This window comes from Scyliorhinus canicula, chromosome 16, assembly GCF_902713615.1.
Source record: "Scyliorhinus canicula chromosome 16, sScyCan1.1, whole genome shotgun sequence".
Classification (NCBI taxonomy): domain Eukaryota; kingdom Metazoa; phylum Chordata; class Chondrichthyes; order Carcharhiniformes; family Scyliorhinidae; genus Scyliorhinus; species Scyliorhinus canicula.
The window spans coordinates 108,871,501-108,893,108 of NC_052161.1; the positions used below are offsets into that span (position 1 = coordinate 108,871,501).

The window sequence follows — 21,608 nt, forward strand, 5'->3', positions numbered from 1 at the left end:
ACAGGAACAGGCCCTTCGGCCCTCCAAGCCTGTGCCGATCATGCTGCCCGTCTAAACTAAAATCTAAATAGCTGAGTGCAATTGCTGATTGCCCACAGAGGGTGCCCCGATGACATCACTTAGGAACTTGGGTAATTTAGCCCCTCGAGCCTGAGTCACTCAACGAAGACTTGAGGGGAATAATATGAGGAATTAAAAGTCTAGTTTTGGAGATGCCTTCAGATCCCAAAGTCTTCAATTATGCTTGGGGGGGTGTGGGGGGGGGGGGGAGTTTGCAAAAAAAAAAAAAAAAATTGGGAGAGGAGGTCTCGCTGGATCGTTTGGTCACTGGAGTGAGCTGTGGCCACATGGATCAGAAAGAGCTCCGATTTCCTGACTGTATTGAGCTAGCGGGTGGGGGGGGGGGGGTGGCATTAGATGGGACTGTGAGTCAGTAGCTGAAAGAGTAGGGGAAATTGGACGAGCAGAGTTAACATTTTAAGCTGTGAGCAATTTTAAAACATGTTGCATAACAAGCTGACTAACGAGTGTGGGGCGATGAGGAGGCGACGGCACTCGCTAATGGCATATAACTGACCTTTTTTTTAAAGGGGCAAATCAAAACTTAATAGGAGTATTTCCAGCAAATCAGTCAGTAACTGAAAGATGAGAATGTTTTGGATGTGAGCTCCAGTATAATTCACCAATCTATAACTGGGCTATATAATAACTGGATTTAAAAAAATCTTTGTCCACCCTCTCTGCTTTTAGCATTAATGTAAAATATATTCGATCACAGATGGTTCATTTGAATTATTCTTTTTTTTGTTTGCTTTTTGAATTGCTGGATTTTAAAAAATTGACTGAACCAGATAATATATTTGTTACTTGGATCAAGCAACACTAACAATTAAGGGTGCAGTAAATTGTCAAAAACTGATAGTTTCTAAAGGCTACGATTGCCCCTGTGATTTCCCCCATTTATTGTTTTCGAGGGAACTAAAGGGGAATGGAAGCTTAGCTCATTGTGGAATGGTTCCTGAGCCAACTGCTGCAACAGCCACTCACTCTAATTGCTGTGTTTTGAGCTAAATTTAGCTTCCACTACTGTCATGCCTTTAAAATGCTGCACGGCACTCATTTCCCAGAGCTGCCTTTTCATGCAGGTGGCTCCCAAGATGAGGGGTGTTAGATGGGAAAGTAGAATCATAGAATCCCTACCAGTGCAGAAGGAGACCATTCGGCCAATCAAGTCTATACTGACCCTCCGAAAAAGCAACCTATCCCCATAATCCCACCTAACCTTTTGGACACCTAAGGGGTAATTTAGCATGGCCAATCCACCTAACCCTGCACATGTTTGAACTGTGGGAGGAAACCAGAGCACCCGGAGGAAACCCACGCAGAGACGGGAAGAACGTACAAACTCCACACAATCACCCACAGTCGAATTCAAACCCAGCTCCCTGGCAGTGCTAACCACTGTGCCCCCATGCCACCCTTCTGGGGCACTATATTCTCACAACATTCATAAAGACTTTCCTGAGTTCTCTTTCAGTCAGCCTAGATCTACTTTGAAGTCTATGTTGCCTTATGTTTGATAATACTCCTGTGAAGTACCGTGAGATGTTTAATTGAATGCTTTCCATTTGAGATACCCAGGTCAGGTAAAAGAGGGTTTGTAATTAAATCCTATGGAAGCTGCAGCACAGAAATTGGTTTCTCACTCCAAGCAGCCAATGTTGTTGATCCTCCCCATGGGCAGTCCTAATCCTGTGTGGCTATCCAGTTTCCATATCCTACTTCATCAACCATCTAGGTAACCTGTGCTTCGATGCTGACACAGTCTGTGCCTCACTCACTAACTCTGGAGTGCACCCGGGCAGCACAGTGGTGCAGTGGTAGCGCTGCAGCCTCACGGCACTGAGGCCCCAGGTTCGATCCCGGCTCTGGGTCACTGTCTGTGTGGAGTTTGCACATTCTCCCCGAGTTTGCGTGGGTTTCGCCCCCACAACCCAAAGATGTGCAAGGTAGGTGGATTGACCACACTAAATTGCCCCTTTAATTGGAAACATTCATTGAGTACTCTAAATTTATTTAAAAAAGAAAAAAAATACTCTGGAGTGCACTCCGAATGGAAAATTGGGCTGCCCCATCCTTGTTGATGTTCCGAGGGACTTGGGTATTCTTGTATGGCACACGGGATGTTATCATACGGGGAACACAAAGTACACATGCAGATACAGCAAGCAAAAGGAAAGGCAAATGGCATGTTGGCCTTTATTGCAAGGGGGATTGGAGTAGAGGAAATAGAAGATGCTGCAATTATATGGGACTTTGTTGGGACCACACCTGGAGTAGTTTTGCTCTCCACATTGAAGGAAAGATATACTTGCATTGGAAACAGCACTGTGGAAGTTCACTAGGTTGGTGTGTGGAATGAGCGGGTTGTCCAATGATGCCAAACCGAGTGAATTGGGGCCATATTCTCTGGCGTTTAGAAGAATGGGAGGTGAGCTAATTGAAACATGCAATATTCTGAAGGGGCTTGACACTGCGATGGCTCAAGAATCTAGAACAACGTGACACTGTATCTGAATAAGGGGCCGATCATTTATGACTTGACATCAGGAGAAATTCATTGGCTTAGAGGGTTATGAATCTTGGAATTTCCTATCCCAGAGAGTAGTGGATGCTTCATTGTTGGATATATTGTAAGGCCAAGACAGACAGAATTTTGTTTTCTCAGAGAATTATGGGATATTGAATGGAGTCGATGGGTCTACTGCTCCAGTTTCTTGCGTTACGTTCCTGACTGCCCCTTGAAAGGTGCCTCTAAGGACCAGGTAGAGATAAACTGTGGTGACGCCCAGATTCAAACAGCCAGATATTGGGAGGGGGCAGCGTATTACAGGGCGAGCAACAGCTCCGATGAAGTACTAGAAGGTGGCCTCCAGCTCTTGAGTATACATCCCAGTGGGCGACAGCACCTTCCAAAGGCTGACAATATTAGAATGTGGGAAAAACAAGTGGGATAGAAAAATTTGACTTTTAATCAAGAAATCCAACTATGGCTAATGTTTAAAAATAATCCCACATTCTGCTTTGCTTCTCTTCGGAGGCTCCTCGAGAGCCTCACCCAAAGAAGTAAACATTCCCTTTTCGTCTTGTTAGAACCGGCTGTGTGTTCAATGTCTGATTCAGTACAGTCAGACGATCCTGTGGAATTTCATTGTATCTTCTAAAAGCTATGCAAGATGCGGTACTATAACAATTTGCGATAAATTTCACATTGTCTCCCTGACCTGCCCTGATTCCGCAGCACATTTACAACTTTATTCCCTGTTGATCGACAGAATGATCTGGGGTACTGGCTGCAAAATTCTGCACTTGCACTGCAGTTGGGAATCAGGACACCTTGGTGTTGTCCTGGCCCATCTCCGTTCATGTTCAACCGCATATCTGGAAGTGGATTCTGAATGATCGTGGAGCTGTTCTGGTTTGGAAAGTGATTCGTAACTGGGGCAGTAGTCAAGAATGTGACAACAAAAAAAGAATCTAAAATTAAAACGGTTGTAGTAATGCACAGGGCAGCAGCTGCAAAGCAGCAACCAGCCATTTTCGCTGTGGTGTTCTGAGATGAGGGTTATCAGCATTGATTGTAAGCTGCACTTGGACTTTTATGAACTTGTGTGATGGCATTGAGAAGTGAGCTGCAAGTTTGATGCTGAGTCACCGAGACCAGTGGTGTCAGAACCAACTTTTTTGGAAGGGGGGAAGAGATGGTGAAGTTCCCATTATGATCACTATTTGGTAACCTTTGTTTGAAGAAGGGTTTGAGTGCAATGGTTCCCAATCTTAATAGCATCCCAACCGAAGCATGGCAAAGCGTGGGCAGCACGGTAGCATAGTGGTTAGCACTATGGCTTCACAGCGCCATGGACACCGGTTTGATTCCTGCTTAGGTCACTGTATTTTGGAGTCTGCACGTTCTCCCTGTGGGTTTCCTCTGGGTGCTCCGGTTTCCCCCCTCAGTCCAAAAATGTGCAGCTTAGGTGGATTTGCCATGCTAAATTGCCCTTGGGTTAGATGGGGTTGCAGGGTTACGGGAGTAGGGTGGAGGTGTGGGATTAAGTAGGGTGCTCTTTCTAAGTGCCGGTGCAGACTTGATGGGCCTCCTTCTGCACTGTAAATTCTATGATAAGATATTGGGAAATGAGGGTGTGATCCACAACCACTCTCGAAATAACTGCAGGATGTCTGCAAAGTTAGAATCCAACCATGTGTTCAGGGCATTGACCCTACTGAGGCCTCCGTGGATCTCAGTCCATCTCCTTTCAAGCTGAAATGGGTACTTTTTCTTCCTGTTGGTAATGTTCTTGCATTGAGGCCTTTTAACAAACCTTCCAGCTGTGCTTTCCTTGTGGCTTTAGCAATTTTGAACATTAGAGTGGGTGTGCTTGTTCTGGCAAAATTAGAGCCAGCAGGAGTGAGCAGGAGCTAAATTGCTCCTCAGTGTCCAAAAGGTTAGGTGGGGTTACTACGATAGAGTGGGGGTGTAGGCCTAGGTGGAGTGCTCTATCAGAGGGTTGGTGTCGATTTAGATGGGCTGAACTGCCTCCTACTGCGCAGTAGGATTCTATGAGTGAGTGAGTAAGAGCATAGGGATATCCAGCGTCCACACCTACTACTATTACTCTTTGTTCAGGGGGGAATCTTGCCTAACATTTTATTTATTATTTGTTGTTTTGTAGATAATCCAATACCAGACAGTTCGCTATGACATTCTGCCTCTATCTCCTCTTTCCCACATCAGAATAAGTAAGTACACATCCTGTAACCTAATGTTGCCTTTTGTACAAGACAATTTCTTCCTTTTCAGTGCCCGCAAAATTGTGCTGTACAGTAACAAACTTTTTAATTCTCTGCATTTTCAGTGCAACTTGAGGTTCCTGCATTTTGGCAGGAGTATCACAAGATCTTTGTAGATCACGGGTTTGTCAATTCAATTGTAAGCAAAAGAGAGAGTGATGATTCTGCTGTCAGCTGGAAATGGGGACTTTTATATTGCTTATCTGTTGACAGCCTGGAGAGGAAAACTGTACTCGAGCGTATTGTATTTAGTAGTACAGAACTTGAGTATTGCTGAAAATAAGAGACATTTTTTGTTGAAGATTTTCATCTTGCACTCATCAGGACATTTTGCAAATGTAAAGGGAACAACAATTTATACTGCATGGAAAGAGAATGCTGACTGACTGGCAATTGGACTCTCCATTTCATGATCGCTAGTCAAATAGCCTTGTATCAGGAACTTCTGTGACAGCCCTCAATTCAGTAGCTTGCCAGTAGGCCTTCAGAAGTAACCTGCATCCCTTGATCATAGAATTTACAGTGCAGAAGGAGGCCATTCTGCCCATCGAGTCTGCACCGGCACTTGGAAAGAGCACCCTACCTAAGCCCACACCTCCACCCTATCCCCGTAACCCCCCAAACTTTCTGGACACTAATGGCAATTTAGCATGGCCAATCCACCTAACCTGCACATCTTTGGACTATGGGGGGGGAAACTGAAGCACCCAGAGGAAACCCACAGACACTGAGAGAATGTGCAGACTTCGCACAGATAGTGACACGAGCCGTGAATCAAACCTGGGACCCTGGAGCTGTGAAGCAACAGTGCTAACCACTGCTAGCATGCCACCCAACCACTACTACCGTGCTGCACTTTAACAGTTTGGCAGAAGAACTGTGCAGTCTGAAATACCCTTGTACGTATCAGACTTCAGGTCAAAAGAATTCAACATTAGATGATTAATTGCTGAAATCTGACGCACATCTGATGAAGCACTAGCTCGACGCAGCATTTGTTAACTTATATACATCTTTTCTTTGCATTGCTTCAGCTCTCTCAATAATGCGTCTATATTGCCCTTGCCAATGAGGATAGGATCATTTAACTTGAAGCCTCGGGGCCGTGTACATATCACAGCAGATGGGGTATCTCTGGGTGCTGGGAACCGCCTTTTTAAAATTGTCAAAATGCGCAATGTTTTGAGTACGAGTGATTGAAAAATATTACTATATTCCCCCAGTGATCGGCAAATGTAAAAAATGCATTAGCGTATTGACTCATTTAGCGAGGAATGTGATGAATATGTTGGGTTTTGTCTTAACTTTCCATCTTGGTTGTCAATTACAGTCCATTTTCCTCTCGAGTCCTGTGAGTGTGGTAGGAGGTTTCAGCTGAAAGTGAATTACGTTTTTTTTTCAAAGTAGGCTACTGCAAAATGTGTTTTTGATTTTGCTAATCCTCTCTGCTGCAGTTGGCAGAAATTATGGTTTCCTTGGGCTGACCAATTTTTATGAATCACACTGAACATATGCTAATGCCAGAGTTTGGAATAGATTTATTACTATTATAAGTCAACTATAAAAATAAAATTTAAAAAAATGAACTTTTCAATCTGACCGGCTGGCCCCTCTCCTCTCGTCCTTTTCTCACATCTTTTTTAATTCCTCTGTGCTCCACTTCATTTAACCTTTTCTCAAACTTTATTTTTGTCTTAAATAAATTAAGGTATAAACTTTTGTGGTTGCTTCTCCACGGCTCCAATTTTGGAGATGGAGAATGGTACTTTCTTTTTTATGGATCAATCGGCAACCTAGACTTCGGATCATGCTTATCGCTTTGAATTGGCTATGATTGCTGCAGTTGAAATCCAATATTTTTGCATTATAACCTAAATAAGTGGCAGTCAATAAAGGAAAATATTAGTTGCTTAATAGTACAGGACTTGAATATTTCTGCAAAAGCAATAAAATGTTGGCAGTGCTTTTCATATCAGGACAAACGCAAGAATGCCAAATTTCAAATAATCACAACAAGAGAAAGGGGTGATGATTGGTTGGCAGGTTGAGTGTCGCTATGGAAAAAGCAATGGGGGAGGACAATACGCACCCCATGCCTCCATGCCTGAACATATTCCTTTTGTTTGCAGAGAATGGGTCTCTGCGTATGTTGTTTCTGCATGTGAACAGGTGAAACAGGCGTAGAAGTCGGCCATTCGACTGCTCAAGCCTGTTCCACCTGGCTGATCTGCTGAGTTCCACATTTCCCATTTACCCCGTTAGGGGAAGCAGTGGCATAGTGGTATTGCCACTGGACTAGTAATCCAGAGACCCAAGGTAATGCTCTGGGGACCTGGGTTCGAATCCTGCCAGGGCAGATGGTGGAATTTGAATTCATTAAAAATCTGGAATTAAAAGTCTAATGACGACCATGAACCATTTTTAATTGTAAAAACCCATCTGGTTCACTAATGTCCTTTTTGGGAAGGAAATCTCCTGCCTATATGTGACTCTAGACCCACAGCACTGTGGTTGACTCATAAATGCCCTTCGGGTTGGGCAATAAATGCTGGCCACATCCCATGGACAAATAAAAAAATAAAAAAATCTTAGATTCTTGTTAGGCATGGGACTCAATCTACCTCCACCTTAAAAATATTCAGTGACCCCTGCTTCCACTGCCTTGAGGCAGTGAGTTCCAAATTCACACAACTCTCTGAGAGAAAATGTTCTCTTTATCTCTGTCCGATAAGAGAAACCCCTAATTTTAGTGTCCTCCTACTTCTTGACTCACCAGAAGGGGAAAACCTTTTCAATGTTCACCTTGTCGATAGTCTTCAGGATCTTATATATTTCCACCAAGTCGCTTCTCGCTCTTCTAAACTTGAATGGAAACAAGCTCAGCCTGTCCAACCTATCCTCCTAACACACTCTACTAATTCCAGGTATCAATCTAGTTGTGTTCTTCAACTTTCTTTCCCATAACCCACTTTTACCAACTGGCCAATCTTTGTCACCTATGCCCGCTTTCCTTTAATGCGACCGGTAAATCAAGAGGTTTGTCCTCTGGGTGGCATGATTTCATAGTGGTTAGCACTGCTGTCTCGCAGCACAAGGGACCCAGGTTCAATTCTGACCTCGTATAACACACATGGGCTTTGCATCCTGATTTGCATGGGCACAATTAACAAAGACATACCTCAAGAAATCATCTTTGCACTGCTTTGCTCCTGATTTCATTTGTTTCTTTGTTTAAAACAATCCATCTTCAGTCCTGATGCCTTGCTTGCTTGCAGCTAGAAAATAGAGGAATCTCGCCTAGTGATTTCGCGCCAAAAGCACGGAAGTACAGAGCGTGTGATAGTGTACATGCCGGCCATGTGACCTCTCTGTCGCCACTTCTGGCCGGAAGACTGCATCGTTCTATTAAAAAGCTGGTCGCGGCTGGCATTCTCTATTGAGGAGCCGGTCGCGGCCGGCTTTCTCTCTATTGAGGAGCCGGTCCCGGCCGGCTTTCTCTCTATTGAGGAGCCGGTCGAGGCCGGCTTTCTCTCTATTGAGGAGCCGGTCGAGGCCGGCTTTCTCTCTATTGAGGAGCCGGTCGCGGCCGGCTTTCTCTCTATTGAGCCGGTCGCGGCCGGCTTTCTCTCTATTGAGGAGACCGATTGCTCCGCAACCCTCCTGACGTCTGACCCCGCCCCATCCGTGAGTCGCGACCTGCAGTTTAAATAACCCTGATCTAGTAAACCTTCACTGAACGGCCCCAATACATTTACACCCTTCCTTAAATACGGAGACCAAATCTGAATACAATATTTGAGATGCAGTCTCGCCAATGCCCTGAATAACCGACGTATAACATCCTTAATTTTATGTTCAATTCCCTTTGTAATAAAGGATAGCATTCTATCAGCCACCTTGATTACATGCTGCACCTGCATACTAACTTTTTTGTGACACATGCACTCGAGCCCCAGCTAGTGTAAATGGACAACGTTGCACCTCGACTGCCCATCTTAAATTGGTTGTTAGTGTAGCTGTTGGCACACTCCAGATTGTTCAGCAAGTGCTGCCCAATTCAGGAATCGCATCTAACAGTAGACATTTTGTTTTGGGTTTTGCAAGTATGGGCTGGTTGCTTTCTCCACAGCAAATCTGGGCCAATCAGAGTCGACTTGTCAATCAATCAATACCCCTTTTCTCCAGTGGTATATGAAATTTGACATTCTTGCATTTGTCTTGTTGAGGGCAAGTAAAGCTTCAGCTACATATCTCTCTCTTCAGAAAACCTTGACCCTAAGGAAAGAGTACGCCTGGTGAACTAGGCTGTGACATGCTAAGAGATGAAATATGTTGCCTGGTGTATTGATCAGTGAGTTTAGGGGCTTAGATAACTAGCTATAGAGCTTTGCAATGGCCTTCGCTGATAGGTTGAAGTTTGAGGACTGTAAATAGGAGTACCTCTGCGTGCTAGGGTACTAAATATTAATAGTTCAAAAGCGATATGATGCATTGAAGGAGGAGCAGAGTGAATGACAGATGCAAAATTTACTCCCCCTTAATTCCTCATGATGTACTTTGTGACTTGGTTTGGGTCAGACCCTATGGTATAGGGCTGCGCATAAGTGTGCTGCCTCCAACTGGGGGAAAATATTCCAGGCTGCTGTACAGTTTGGCTGTAATTAGTTGAGGAAGGGAAAAGATTACATTTTAGCAGTATGTGGAGGATGGTGCAAAATCCAGTGTTAAAGGCCATATATATTCCACAGAATTCCAAGCACGCTCTTGGTTATACATTGTTCCGATGTTGCTGAATCAGATTTGTTAAAGGATGGGTTGACTCTGATCTGTCTGAAGCTCGGACATGTCATTACTCTTGGATATGCGATTTTATTGGTAAAAGGAACACCATGATGCTGCCCAAGCGTTAATAAACTTCTATTGTTGAAACCATTTTTTCCATCCCTCTATCATTTCAGATCACATGAAAAGGAAAATCCTAGTTTTAGATTTAGATGAAACATTAATCCACTCGCATCACGATGGCGTGTTAAAACCAACAGTGAGGCCAGGCACACCACCGGACTTCATGCTTAAGGTGAGGCAGTGACTGAACTTGGGCAAAATTACATTGGCCTGTGTTTGAGTTCTGATTTGAAAAAGATGCAGCAATTGTTTGTGAATAATCCCCTGCCAGAATTCTGCTATTCTAATATTCATGTCTGTGTATCCCTGTTTTTAAATGGACGTTTAGTGCCCCACCTATTTCTAGGTCGGGGGATTTTCAATAGAGCATGGTAATCATCAAGCCACTTGTTGCGGCTGTTATAGATGTAGCGTAATTCAATATTGTGTTACAATGGATGATTTAATTATGTGACCGCATGATATTTCAAATGAACTCCCTGTGCCGAGAAGACTGCCCGTTAACCTTTTTAAAAGTCCAAGGTTAGTTCCTCTTTCCCCGCCTTTGTGGTGTCATTTGACACACAGCACCCCCTGACCCCTGGCTCCTGACAGCCAGATCAGGTGACTGTTTAAGATTGGTTGGGATTTTCATGAGCTGTGAACCAAGCAGGGTGTCACCTCCCCCAGATGGTAAGCTGAGAGGTTTGCAGTCCAGACCTCTCAGTGGGGATGTGGAGTGGTGAAGGCATGCAGGTATCCCACAGCCACGTGCACGCAGAGCGAGGCAGGCACATGAGGCAGAAATTTTGGTTCTGCAATAGGCTTAGCTGCAAGATAAAATGGTTGTTATTACCTTCACTCCGGGAACTCCATTGTAGAATGCTTAGTGCAATTCTCGCCTTCTTAAATGTTGCAGGACTACCTTCTGCAACAATGAGGCTGCATATAGGTTGGAACAGTTAATGTAATGCAAGGTGGATTCAGAGCATCAACAGTGACAAACACCGTATATGCAGGATTAAACAGACATTCAAAGGTTGTGGCTGTAACTTTAAATTGAGTTGTGCAATAAACCACGCTTAAAAACTGTACTGGTGGCCTGTTCGGGCTGCCTTGAAATATGACTAACAGGCCCGTTACACTGTACAAATACTACATTGAAAAGTGGCCTACGACACCAAACAAATGCAAAATACTGCTGGTGCTGGAATTCTGAAATACAAACAGGAAATGCTGGAGCGAGAAATAGAATTAGCCTTTCAGGTCTCTGGGATGGTGCCAAAGGACGATTCAAAAAAAGTGCGTAAAAGGAAGGTTACTCCGGCAACTACAAGGCCAGCCTGTTTAAGGTCTGTGGTGGTGAAGCTGGAAATGTGGCGGGTCGGAGAATCGCCGACGAATCGCGCCACGCCGCCCCGATGCCTGCACGCGATTCGGCGCCATTGGCGCGGCGCCAGTCGCAGACCCCTCTACACGGCCAGCTCACCGATTGTCCGGCTGTAAGAAAAGAGCCAAGTCCTAGCGGCGCCGTTCTAACCTTCTCTGGGCCGGCGGGACCTCGGTGTGTAAGGGCCGGGTGCCGGCCTGTGGGGGGTTGGGAGGGGGGGGGGGGGTCCGATCCTGGGGGGGGCCTCCGATGTGGCCTGGCCAGCGTGCCGGCCTCTGTGGATGGGGGCCTCCTTTCCTACGCGACGGCCCCTGTAGTCCTGCGCCATGTTGCGTCGGGACCGGCGCGTTGAAGGAGGCCACTGCGAATGCGCACATTGGCGCCGGTACCACTGTGCATGTGCAGATCCCGCGGCGCACAGTTCGCGCCGGGATCTGCAGCTGGAGCGGCACGAACTGCTCCTGCGCCGTGCTGGCCCTCTGGAGTTGTGGAAGCGGCCTGTTCACGCCATTGTAAAACGCGACTTGTGTTTTTGACGGCGTGGACACTTTGCCGCGGGATTGGAGAACCCCGCCCGATAATTTGGGGCTGAATTAATAGCCACTTGGTGAAATGCAGGTTAAGTAGGGAAAGCCAGGGTGGATCTGTTAAGAACAAATTGCGTTTAACTAAATTGCTAGAGTTTTCTGATGAGGTAACAGAGGGTTGCTGAGGGTAATGCTGTTGATGTAGTGTACATGGACTGCTAGAAGGCATTTGATACAGTGCCACACAACAGATTTGTGAGCTCATGAATTAAAAAACAGTAGCAACATGGATCTGGAATATACTGATTGACAAGAAACAGAGTTGTCGTTATGGTTGTTTATCAGACTGGAGGAAGATTTTGTTTTGGAGATCCCAGGGATGTCCGGTGCCTTGCACTTTGATATATGTTAGTAACCTAGTCCTTGGTGTACAAGATGCAATTTCAAAATTTGTGCATGGCATGAAACTTCGAAACATTGTGAACTGTAAGGAGGATAGTGTAGAATTTCAAAAAGACATGGACAGATTGGTGGAATGGGTGGACAAATGGGGGATTACATTTAACACAGAAGTGTGAAGTGATCCTCTTTGATAGGAAGAACACATAGAGATCCTATAAAATAAACAGCTCACTTCTAAAGAGGATGCATGAATGCGTGAGTCTGGGTGTACATGTGAATAAATCATTGAAGATGGTGGGGCAGATTGAGAGCAAGGTTAGCAAAGCATACAGTACTCTGGGGAGTGCAAAAGCAAGGGAGTTATTTTAAACATGTATAGATCACAATTTCAGCCTCAACTGGAGTATTTTGCCAAGTCCTGGGCACCACACCTCCGGAAAGGTGCAAAGGCATTCGAGAGAGTGCAGAAAAGATTAACGAAAATTATCTCTCCAGAGTGAGAAACTTTAGTTACGTAGATCAATTGGAGAAGTTGGGAGTGTTTTCTGCGGAGAAAAGGAAGGTTGAGAGGAGAGGTGATAGAGCTGTTCAAAATCATGAGAGGTCAGTAGATGGGGGGGAAACTGTTCCCATTGGTGGAAGATCCAAGGACCTCAGGGCACACATTTGAGGTAATTGTAAGAAGAAGCAGTGGAGATGAGGGAGAACTGCTTTTCTGCACGGGCACTGGTTAGCATCTGGAACGCGTTGCCTGAGAGGGTGAAAGCAGATTCAATTGAGAGAGTTGGATTATTATCTGAAAAGGGAAGAATGTTTAGTTCTATGGGGAGAAGGCGGGGGAATGGCACCAGGTAAATTGCTCCTACGGAGAGCTGACCGGTATGACAGACTAAATGGCCTCCTTCTATGATTGAGGTCACAAACCTCTCTTCATAACTAAAGTGATATAGAAATGTAATAGATTTAAATATGAAAACCGGCATTAATAATCATGGTTTGATAAATCGACTCCAACCCAGAGATTGTTTTTTTTTTGAGTTTTTTTAAAAAAAACTGTGGTCTAAACAATTTGATATCTTCATTAAACAAGTAGAAAATGTATTTTATCTATAGCTAACAACCCTTTACGCAGCTGAGAATGGCAAGTGTTCTTAGGAAAGTTGCTATGAAAGCCTTTAGGCTCTTTATTACAAACCTATTTGCAAACCCAGCTTTATAATGGGATAGTACAGTTTCCACGTTGCCCCACCACCTTGACCACAATCCATCTCGCAATATGGATTTTCAACAGACTCTTGGAGGCGAGTACCAGCAGCAAGTGGCCACCTCTAGACCTCAAGTTATTGCTGTCTGCCATTTTAATTTCAAACTGCGCAAACAAACGAAAACGTCAAGAGGCCATTTAATGGGGTGGCGTATTGGTTAGCACTGCTGTCTCATGGCGCCGAGGTCCCGGATTCAATCCTGGCCCCAGGTCACTGTGTGGAGTTTGCACATTCTCCCCGTGTCTGTGTGGAGTTTGCACATTCTCCCCGTGTCTGCGTGGGTCGCACCCCCACAACCCAAAAAGCTGTGCAGGGTAGATGAATTGACCATGCTAAATTGTCCCTTAATTGGAAATAAAAGAATTGGGTACTCTAATTTTATTTTTAAAAAGAAGGCAATTAATGCAGATAAATCAACTCTCAACCCAACAAGAAAACAGTCAAGTTATAAAGCACATGTAATGATTTTTGCTTGTCAACCCCTGTGGGCCACTCAGGAGATCAATTATTTAATGGAGGACAGAAAGTAGATGCTCAACAAGGCATTTGGATGGATTTAAGTGTTAAAACACCAACAATGTATGTTTCTCTTCATCCCTGTGGAAAGTAAAGAGCAATGGGCTCAAATGAAGTAGTTCCGGAGGGAGTTAGTTATCCCTTGGATTTGAATGATGGGTTATGGTGGACACGTGATTTCTTTTCACCCAACGTGAACAATGCCCAAGTGGTAGAATTTAGATTTTGTGCTTTAAAATTTGCATTGCCGAAGGAAAACATTTTGAACCTCAAAGTTTCTCCAACTGATAACTGGCTGAACTTTGGAGCAGCAATTCATATTTACCTGGCCATCTTTAATGTAGAAAAGCCTTCTGTGGAGCTTCAAGAGTGTGCAGGAAATGAGCCAGTGGAGAGATCATTGGGGGGGGGGGGGGGGGGGGGTGATCAGAGGCTGAGTCAGAGGTGGGTTTTACGCAGAATCTTGGGGAGTTGGAGACGCAGAAAGGTTCAAGGAGGGAATTCCAGAGTGCAGGTTACTGAAAGTCTAATGGTGGCTGAAAGTGTACCAGAGTCTAGAAACTCGGGAACAGTTTTCGAGGGGCTGTAATGCATGTAATGATGAGGTTGCACCCAAAATGTTGGGATTTAAATGCAACCATGAGAATTCAAAATTTGATATGTTGGGGAACATGTCTCTTTGGATCAAGGAGACTGAGTGTGACTTGACATGGGATTGGTAGGATAGGGCAGCAGCACTTTGGATGAGCTGCAGATTAAGGAGGATGGAAGTTGGTGACAAGGGTTGGGGAATGTTTAGTGGGGATGAAAGACAAGACTTTGGTCTTAATATTTACCACTAGTCCACAATGGCATGCTGTCATGCGGCCTGCTGACATAGAAACAGTAAACAATGGCATCAAGTTGAGGTAGATTTCATTGCTGCTCATATGAATAACAGCCTGTTTTGGTTGATGTTGCCAAGAGTAACCATGTATGAGGAAGAAGAGGAGGGAATCAGGAATGTATCTTGGTGATGAATTCCTGAGGTGATGTGGGAATGGGCAAAGAGGCCAGTGCTAGTGATGATTTCAGCATGGTTTAATCGGTAAAGGTTCAACCACGTATGGGCTGCTCCACAAAGCTGGATAATAGTGGGGACGCATTACAGAAGTAATCAATTGATTAGGAAGCACTCTAGATGTCCCGAGAGATTAAGTATAAGGTCAGATTATATATAAATTCTTCCGCTTCTGCACAATAGTTGGCGTACTGCTGATTAACAGGGCTGCCCTAAGTGGTGGGAACAATTGGGGTGAGGCGAAGCTTCTTTGACAAAGTGTGAGGTGGTGTGTACTTATTATTTAATGAGCTTCGTGATGAACTGAGTTAACTTAAGCGCTGCAAGATAGAGCTGAATTGTTTTTTAGTTTTAAACTTGGGCAGGGAGCTCTTTAATGGTGAGTGATGGTTAGGTGCTGCATGTTTATGATTGGAGTATTATTTAAGGAAGCACATTCTCTCTTTTCAGGTACTTGTCGACAGACATCCAATCAGATTTTTTGTACATAAAAGGCCTCATGTGGACTTCTTTCTAGAAGTGGTAAGTCAGCTAGAAATACATATGCAATGAATTTTAAAGTCCAGTACTAACCCACTTTAGAGCAAAAATGCACTAATGTCCATAACATGCACAGACGACAAATTGCTGTTTCTGACAAAGGGAAGAGGGATGAATGGTGTTCCTTTTTTTTTCCCCACACCATACCCTCCAATTTTTTTTCTCTCCTCCACGCAACTGGCATGCTGGGAAATGATTCTGTTGGCATTATGACATGTTGAGCAATACTGGGGCACTGGTCCACGATACAGGCGCATACAGGGCTTTAGTTCCAAGGGACCTGCAAAGTGACTTGAAGCTTCAGGTGCAGTGCTTCTGGTGCTTCACCCATGTGGCCATTCATCAAGGGCGCCAGCAGGGACATCAAAGTCGGGCTTGATCCTACCCGAGTCTTCATGCTGCACTGTTTCTGTAGGGGATCCTCGGATAGCAATTGTGAGCAGGAGCTCTGAATGATTTGAGTATGTCTCCTGTTCCAACCTTAATGGTTGCAGTAACCCCACTGTTTCCCTGAATGAAATCAACTCAGCCCAAACTCTGGATTGAATTTAGGGCCTTTGTGGTGGCGGTGGTGGTGGTGGGAGGGTGCAGGGAAGATAAGTAGGGGCCTCTTGGGGGGGGTTGACGGGTGAGGTCCTGGAAGTCTATAAGGTTGGGAGGGGGGGGGGGGGGGGTTGTGCGTGCGTGTGTGATATCCCCCTGCCAAACACGGCACACAGTACCTTTTGGGAGACACGTGCCCCTGGTGTGCAATGCACGGCTACTTTCCTGTGCATCACAATGCTTTTCCCATAGTCCCTGCAGTTCCACTTCTGCATCTTTGCATGTTAGCTGTTCGACATGGCGGGTTTCTGGAGATTTTTTGGGGGGAATAGCTGGCTGCTTGCTGCAGTGGGAGCAATGCCAATGTACGTTGAGGGCCGTAAATCTACACCAAAATGTGTTTTCTCTTCTACCATTAAACAAATAAATGAGGGTTTTTAGTTAAACTTTAAATAAATTGTGCATTAATAAGAAGCTGTGGCTATGTACTTTTGCCAGGCCAGCCAGTGGTACGAGTTAGTGATTTTCACCGCTAGTATGGAGATCTATGGTGCAGCTGTAGCTGACAAACTAGACAACAACAAGAGAGTATTAAATCGACGATACTACAGACAGGTACGGAACAGCAGATGCTCCATAACCAGCGCAAGAGTGTAATGAGATGTCTGAAACAATGTCTCGTGAGTGAAGTTTGATATAATTTCTCTTCTTTCTGCTCTTGTTCTCTCTGCTCTTGTGTGTTTTCTCTCGCTCTCTCATTCGCCCACTCCTCCTGTTTGTGCTGTTGCTTTCCTCTTGTGTGTGTTTGCTTCCTCTTTCTTTACACAAGCCCTGGATATTCTGCTTTTGCACAAACTGCGGTTCACCTATCTATTGTTTTTCTGCATAATTTTAATTTATTGTAGCTTTTATGTTGATACATCCATTGAGAGATAAAATATATTGAAGTAAATGTTGCGATTTTGATTATGCTGTGCTAAAATTACAACAGTAATACATACGTGTATAAATGTTTTGATACTGTGGCTACAAGAGCAGGTCAGAGGCTGAGAAATTTGTAGTGGGTAACTTGCCACGTTACTCCCGAACGCCTGTCCACCATCTACAAGGCTCAAGTCAGAAGCGTGATAGAATATTCTCCACTAGCCTGGATGAGTACAGCTCTAACAACACTCCAAGAGCTTGACACCATCCAGGACAAAGCAGCCCATTTGATTGGCATCTCTACACCACTTCTTCAAACATTCAACCCCCAATCCACTAATGCACAATGGCAGCAGTGTGTACCAAAGGTGCACTGCAGCAGGTCACCAAGACTCCTTCATTCTTCGCCAACACCTTCCAAACCCAGGACCTGTCCAGCCTTGAAAGACAAAAGGACAACAGATGCATGGGAACAACACCACGATCATGTTCCTCTCCGAGCCACACACTATCCTGACTTGGAACAATATCGCCATTCCTTCACTGTCCCTGGGTCAAATTTCTGGAACTCACTTCCTGACATCACGGTGGGTGTACCTACACCCATTAGTCTGCAGTGGTTCAAGTATACTGCTTACCAACACCTTCTGGAGGGCAATTAGGGATGGACAATTAGTGCTGGTTTAGTCAGCGACTGCCACAACCTGTGATAATTTTTTTTAAAGTAAATCAGCTTTCTGTTGTAAGAAAACCTGTTGGGGGCAGCACGGTGATGCAGTGGTTAGCACTGCTGCCTCAAGGCTTCGAGGTTCCAGGTTTGATCCCGGCCCGGGTCACTATCTGTGTGGAGTTTGCGCATTCTCCCCATGTTTGCGTGGGTTTCACCCCACAACCCAAAAATGTGACGGGTAGGTGGATTGGCCACGCCAAATTGCTCCTTAATTGGAAAAAATGAATTAGATAGTGGTTAGCACTGTGGCTTCACAGCACCAGGCTGGATCACTGTCTGTGCAGAGTCTGCACATTCTCCCCGTGTCTGTGGGTTTCCTCCGGGTGCTCTGGTTTCCTCCCACAGTCCAAAGACATGCAGGTTAGGTGGATTGGCCATCCTAAATTGCCCTTAGTGCCCAAAAAGGTTAGGAGGGGTTATTGGATTAGGGGGATACGGTGGAAGTAAGGGCTTAAGTGCGTCGATGAAGACTTGATGGGCCAAATGCACTGTATGTTCTATGTAATCTACGTAAGATACTTTAAATTTATTTTAAAAATAAGAAAACGTATTGCTCACGTTTTTATATTAGACATTGGTAACTCGAACACAAGGTTCAACGTTTTGTGATGCCTCATTGGTAGAATAGTCAGCTGCCTTTCAACATGCTGGTCTGAATGGTGCTCACTTGGGTGGGGTTCAAACTGGTGCCAGTGATTCCTCAGCAAGGCCCTCAATGTTTTCATGAATGGCGCAGAGGGAATAGGTGGAAAAGCGGGGGGTGAAAAAGAATAGTCCGTCTTCATGGTGTGAATTCTTATTCTACTAATTTACACTGAATGCAGTTTTGTGGTTTACTGTTATTTTTTTTTTCCTCAGCACTGTACTCTTGAATTGGGCAGCTATGTAAAAGATCTTGCAGCCATTCACAATGACCTCTCCAGTATTGTAATATTAGATAATTCGCCCAGTGCATACAGGGGGCACCCAGGTAAGAACATACAAAATAGTAGCAGGAATAGACCATATGGCTCTTCATGCATGATTCACATTCATGGCTGACCGCCTGTCTCAACTTTAAAAATATGATCATGGCTGACATCCTCATAAGAGTCATAGTTTTACAATACAGCAAGAGACACGTCAGTCCATCGTATCCGTGCTGACCATCAAGCACCCATCTATTCTAATCCCATTTTCCAGCACTTCTATGCCATGGCGCTTCTCATTAAACATTTTTTTGAATGTTGTTGAGGGTTCCTGTCTCAACTTACTTTCCCACTCACTCCCCATAATCCCTTAACTCCCTGAGATCAAAAAATCTCTTTACTTCAATTTGAATAAACTCAATGATAGATGATTTGTTTTCTCACTCCTGCTCATCGTTGCTTTTTTCCTTTTGTGACCATCATGGCACAGAAGGAGGCCAATTGACCCATTGAATCTATGCCAGATTTCTGTAGAGCAACCTAGTCAGTTCTATTCGATCTCTATATCCCCATATCCCTGCACGTTTATTTCCCTCAAATGCCGTCCAATTTCCTTTGAAATGCTGATTGACTCCGCTCCACCATCCTCCTGTGCTAAAGTTCCAGATTATTATCATTTGCTGCATTAAATGCAGTGTTTCCTTGCATCCACCCTCTCTATCTCTTCCCTAAAACCTTAAATCGGTGTCTATACCTTGTATGATCAGTTAATGAGAACATCTTTATTCTGCCTTCCTCGTCCGCTTATTACATCACCACCCCCCCCCCCCCCCCCCCCCCCCCCCAATCTCCTTTGTTCCGAGGAGAACATCCCAGCTTTCCCTCCCTGTCCTTGTCGCTCGGATCCCTCATCCTTGGAACCGTGCTGGTCAATCTCCTCTGTACCCCTTTGAGAAACCTTGCATCCTTTCCGCTAGCAGCATTTCAGTTCAATGCAATGATGCATTTCAATGGGAAATGTACACTCCCAAGTTTGCTACGGTGCATTGTTGTCAAGTGATTTTTTTTTTTTGTATTATGTCTAAACTTTGAAAATCGTCCAGCAGTAAATTAGAATCTGTATACCAGAAGCTTCAGTTGAAAGAGGACATGTAACGCTGGAGAAGTCTTGCTGAATATTTAATATATGTTTTAATGTGCTTTTCCTGCAATACTGAGAGTACGGAGAATACATTCATTATATAAAATTGGTCATTCCCCCCCCCCCCCCCCCCCCCCCCCCCCCCCCCTCCTCCAAAACAATATATACTGCTTAAAGTCTGTGCATTCTGCTTGTACTGAAGCATGTTTGACTCTCTACCAAAGTGCCTACATTCTGTGATTATTTCCTGGTTCAACACCAGAATGATACCTGAAGAACTGGTTGCATAAATCTAAATTAAAAGCAAGATACCTCTGATGCTGGAAATCGGAAATTGAAATAACAAATGCTGGAAAAGCTCAGTAGGTCTAGCAGCATCTGTAGAGAGAGAAGCCGAGTTAATGTTTGAAATCTGCGACACCATGCCACCCTATTTGCTGTTTGGACTTGTAATCTCTTGAGTATAGGAGATTGAGGGACGATATAATGGGTATATTAAAAGGACATAATGGGGCTGTTGAAAGGATTTTGATGGGTTAAATAGAGGAAAAACAGTTTCCGTTATTGGAAGAATCAAGAGGATGGAGATTGTGAGTTTACATCAACAGTCCTAATGTTAATTATTTATGAAGCAAACTGGCCACTGGTGTCTGTCATGACATAGTTGTAATTTGACTGCCTCATTAATTGAATCTTTACTGCACACCAGCTTCAGTTTTTGTTTTATCCAATGTAAACTATTTTTTCTGGCAGGGTGTTCTTTTCCAACCCTCAAATGGAATCATTTCAAGGTGCAAGCTGCAGGGCCAGATTTTAACCATCTCAATCTCTGTAGCCTATAGAGAAGGAAGTCGAGGAAATTTGTGCTTATTATTGAAGTGTGTAACATATTAAGTTGCTCAGCGGAAGTAAATCTTGGAATATGAATCATCTTTACGACCAGTCCACAATTAAACTGGTTAACTCAAACCTTTCATGCTGCATTTTTTTTTTAGATATGGCCAAAACCATACAAGCCACTTACTTACAGTAATCCTGCCTCACTAATCACGGTTAACCTCTAATTTACCTCAGCCCTGTTTGTACCAATTCGGTTTTGCTCCCTTGTGATGAGCCATATTGAACAGAGAACACACAGCAGAAATGTATGGATCGAATTATATCTCTTTCATGATTAACAGCTCAATGTACGACTTAATGATGGCTGCTTATTTTAAAATAACTTGAGTTTGTAGGACTGGAGATCATAAATATAAAAGGGAGAAGCATATTTAGATCCGATAGCAGCTGGTTATATGGAATAATCTGCCAGGAGGGATGGAGGGGAAATCGGATGTTCTTTTTCTTGTGTAGTTTCCTTGGAAAGTTGTGTTAATCTTGTGTGTTTGCTTTCCCCTCCCCACACAGATAATGCGATTCCGATAAAGTCTTGGTTCAGTGATCCTGGAGATACAGCTTTATTAAACCTGTTACCTATGCTTGATGCATTAAGGTAAGTTGACTTATGAATTACTACATATGGCATGCTTTGTGAATTTCTCGTGCTGGCGAAACATGGTAGATTTTAACTTTAACAATTAGGGATATATTCATAAGGCTCGTCAAGAACAGGTCCGAAGAATTCTTGCCCTGCCCAATTACAGAATGTGTATCTCGCTCAAATGGTTTAGTGAGCGTATACATTATCTGATAACAGTTCACATTAACTCTATTGTTCTCTCCACAGATGATCCCTAACCTGCTGAGTATTTTCGAGAAATGTTGCTGTTTATTTCAGATTTCCAGCACTGGCGGTATTTTGCTTTTTAATTCCATGTCAGCGTTTGCGCTGGACTCCATCCACCTCTATCTGCATGCCTTTTAAGAATTCTTGCTGCCGAATACTAACCAGTAACCCATGCTGTTGCCTCCTCCCACTGTGGTCAAA

General features: G+C 44.2%; 1 protein-coding gene across 2 annotated transcripts in view; it reads left to right on the forward strand.

The window, feature by feature from the left end:
* LOC119979595 (CTD nuclear envelope phosphatase 1-like) overlaps positions 1–21,608 on the forward strand; it is a 40,141-nt gene that overhangs the window by 12,002 nt on the left and 6,531 nt on the right. For both annotated transcript variants that reach the window (XM_038822055.1, XM_038822056.1), the window contains exons 2-7: positions 4,734–4,800; positions 9,810–9,928; positions 15,346–15,417; positions 16,477–16,593; positions 18,491–18,602; positions 21,089–21,173. In XM_038822055.1, coding sequence (XP_038677983.1) covers positions 4,734–4,800; positions 9,810–9,928; positions 15,346–15,417; positions 16,477–16,593; positions 18,491–18,602; positions 21,089–21,173 — 572 coding nt within the window. The remainder of the gene's footprint in view (positions 1–4,733; positions 4,801–9,809; positions 9,929–15,345; positions 15,418–16,476; positions 16,594–18,490; positions 18,603–21,088; positions 21,174–21,608) is intronic.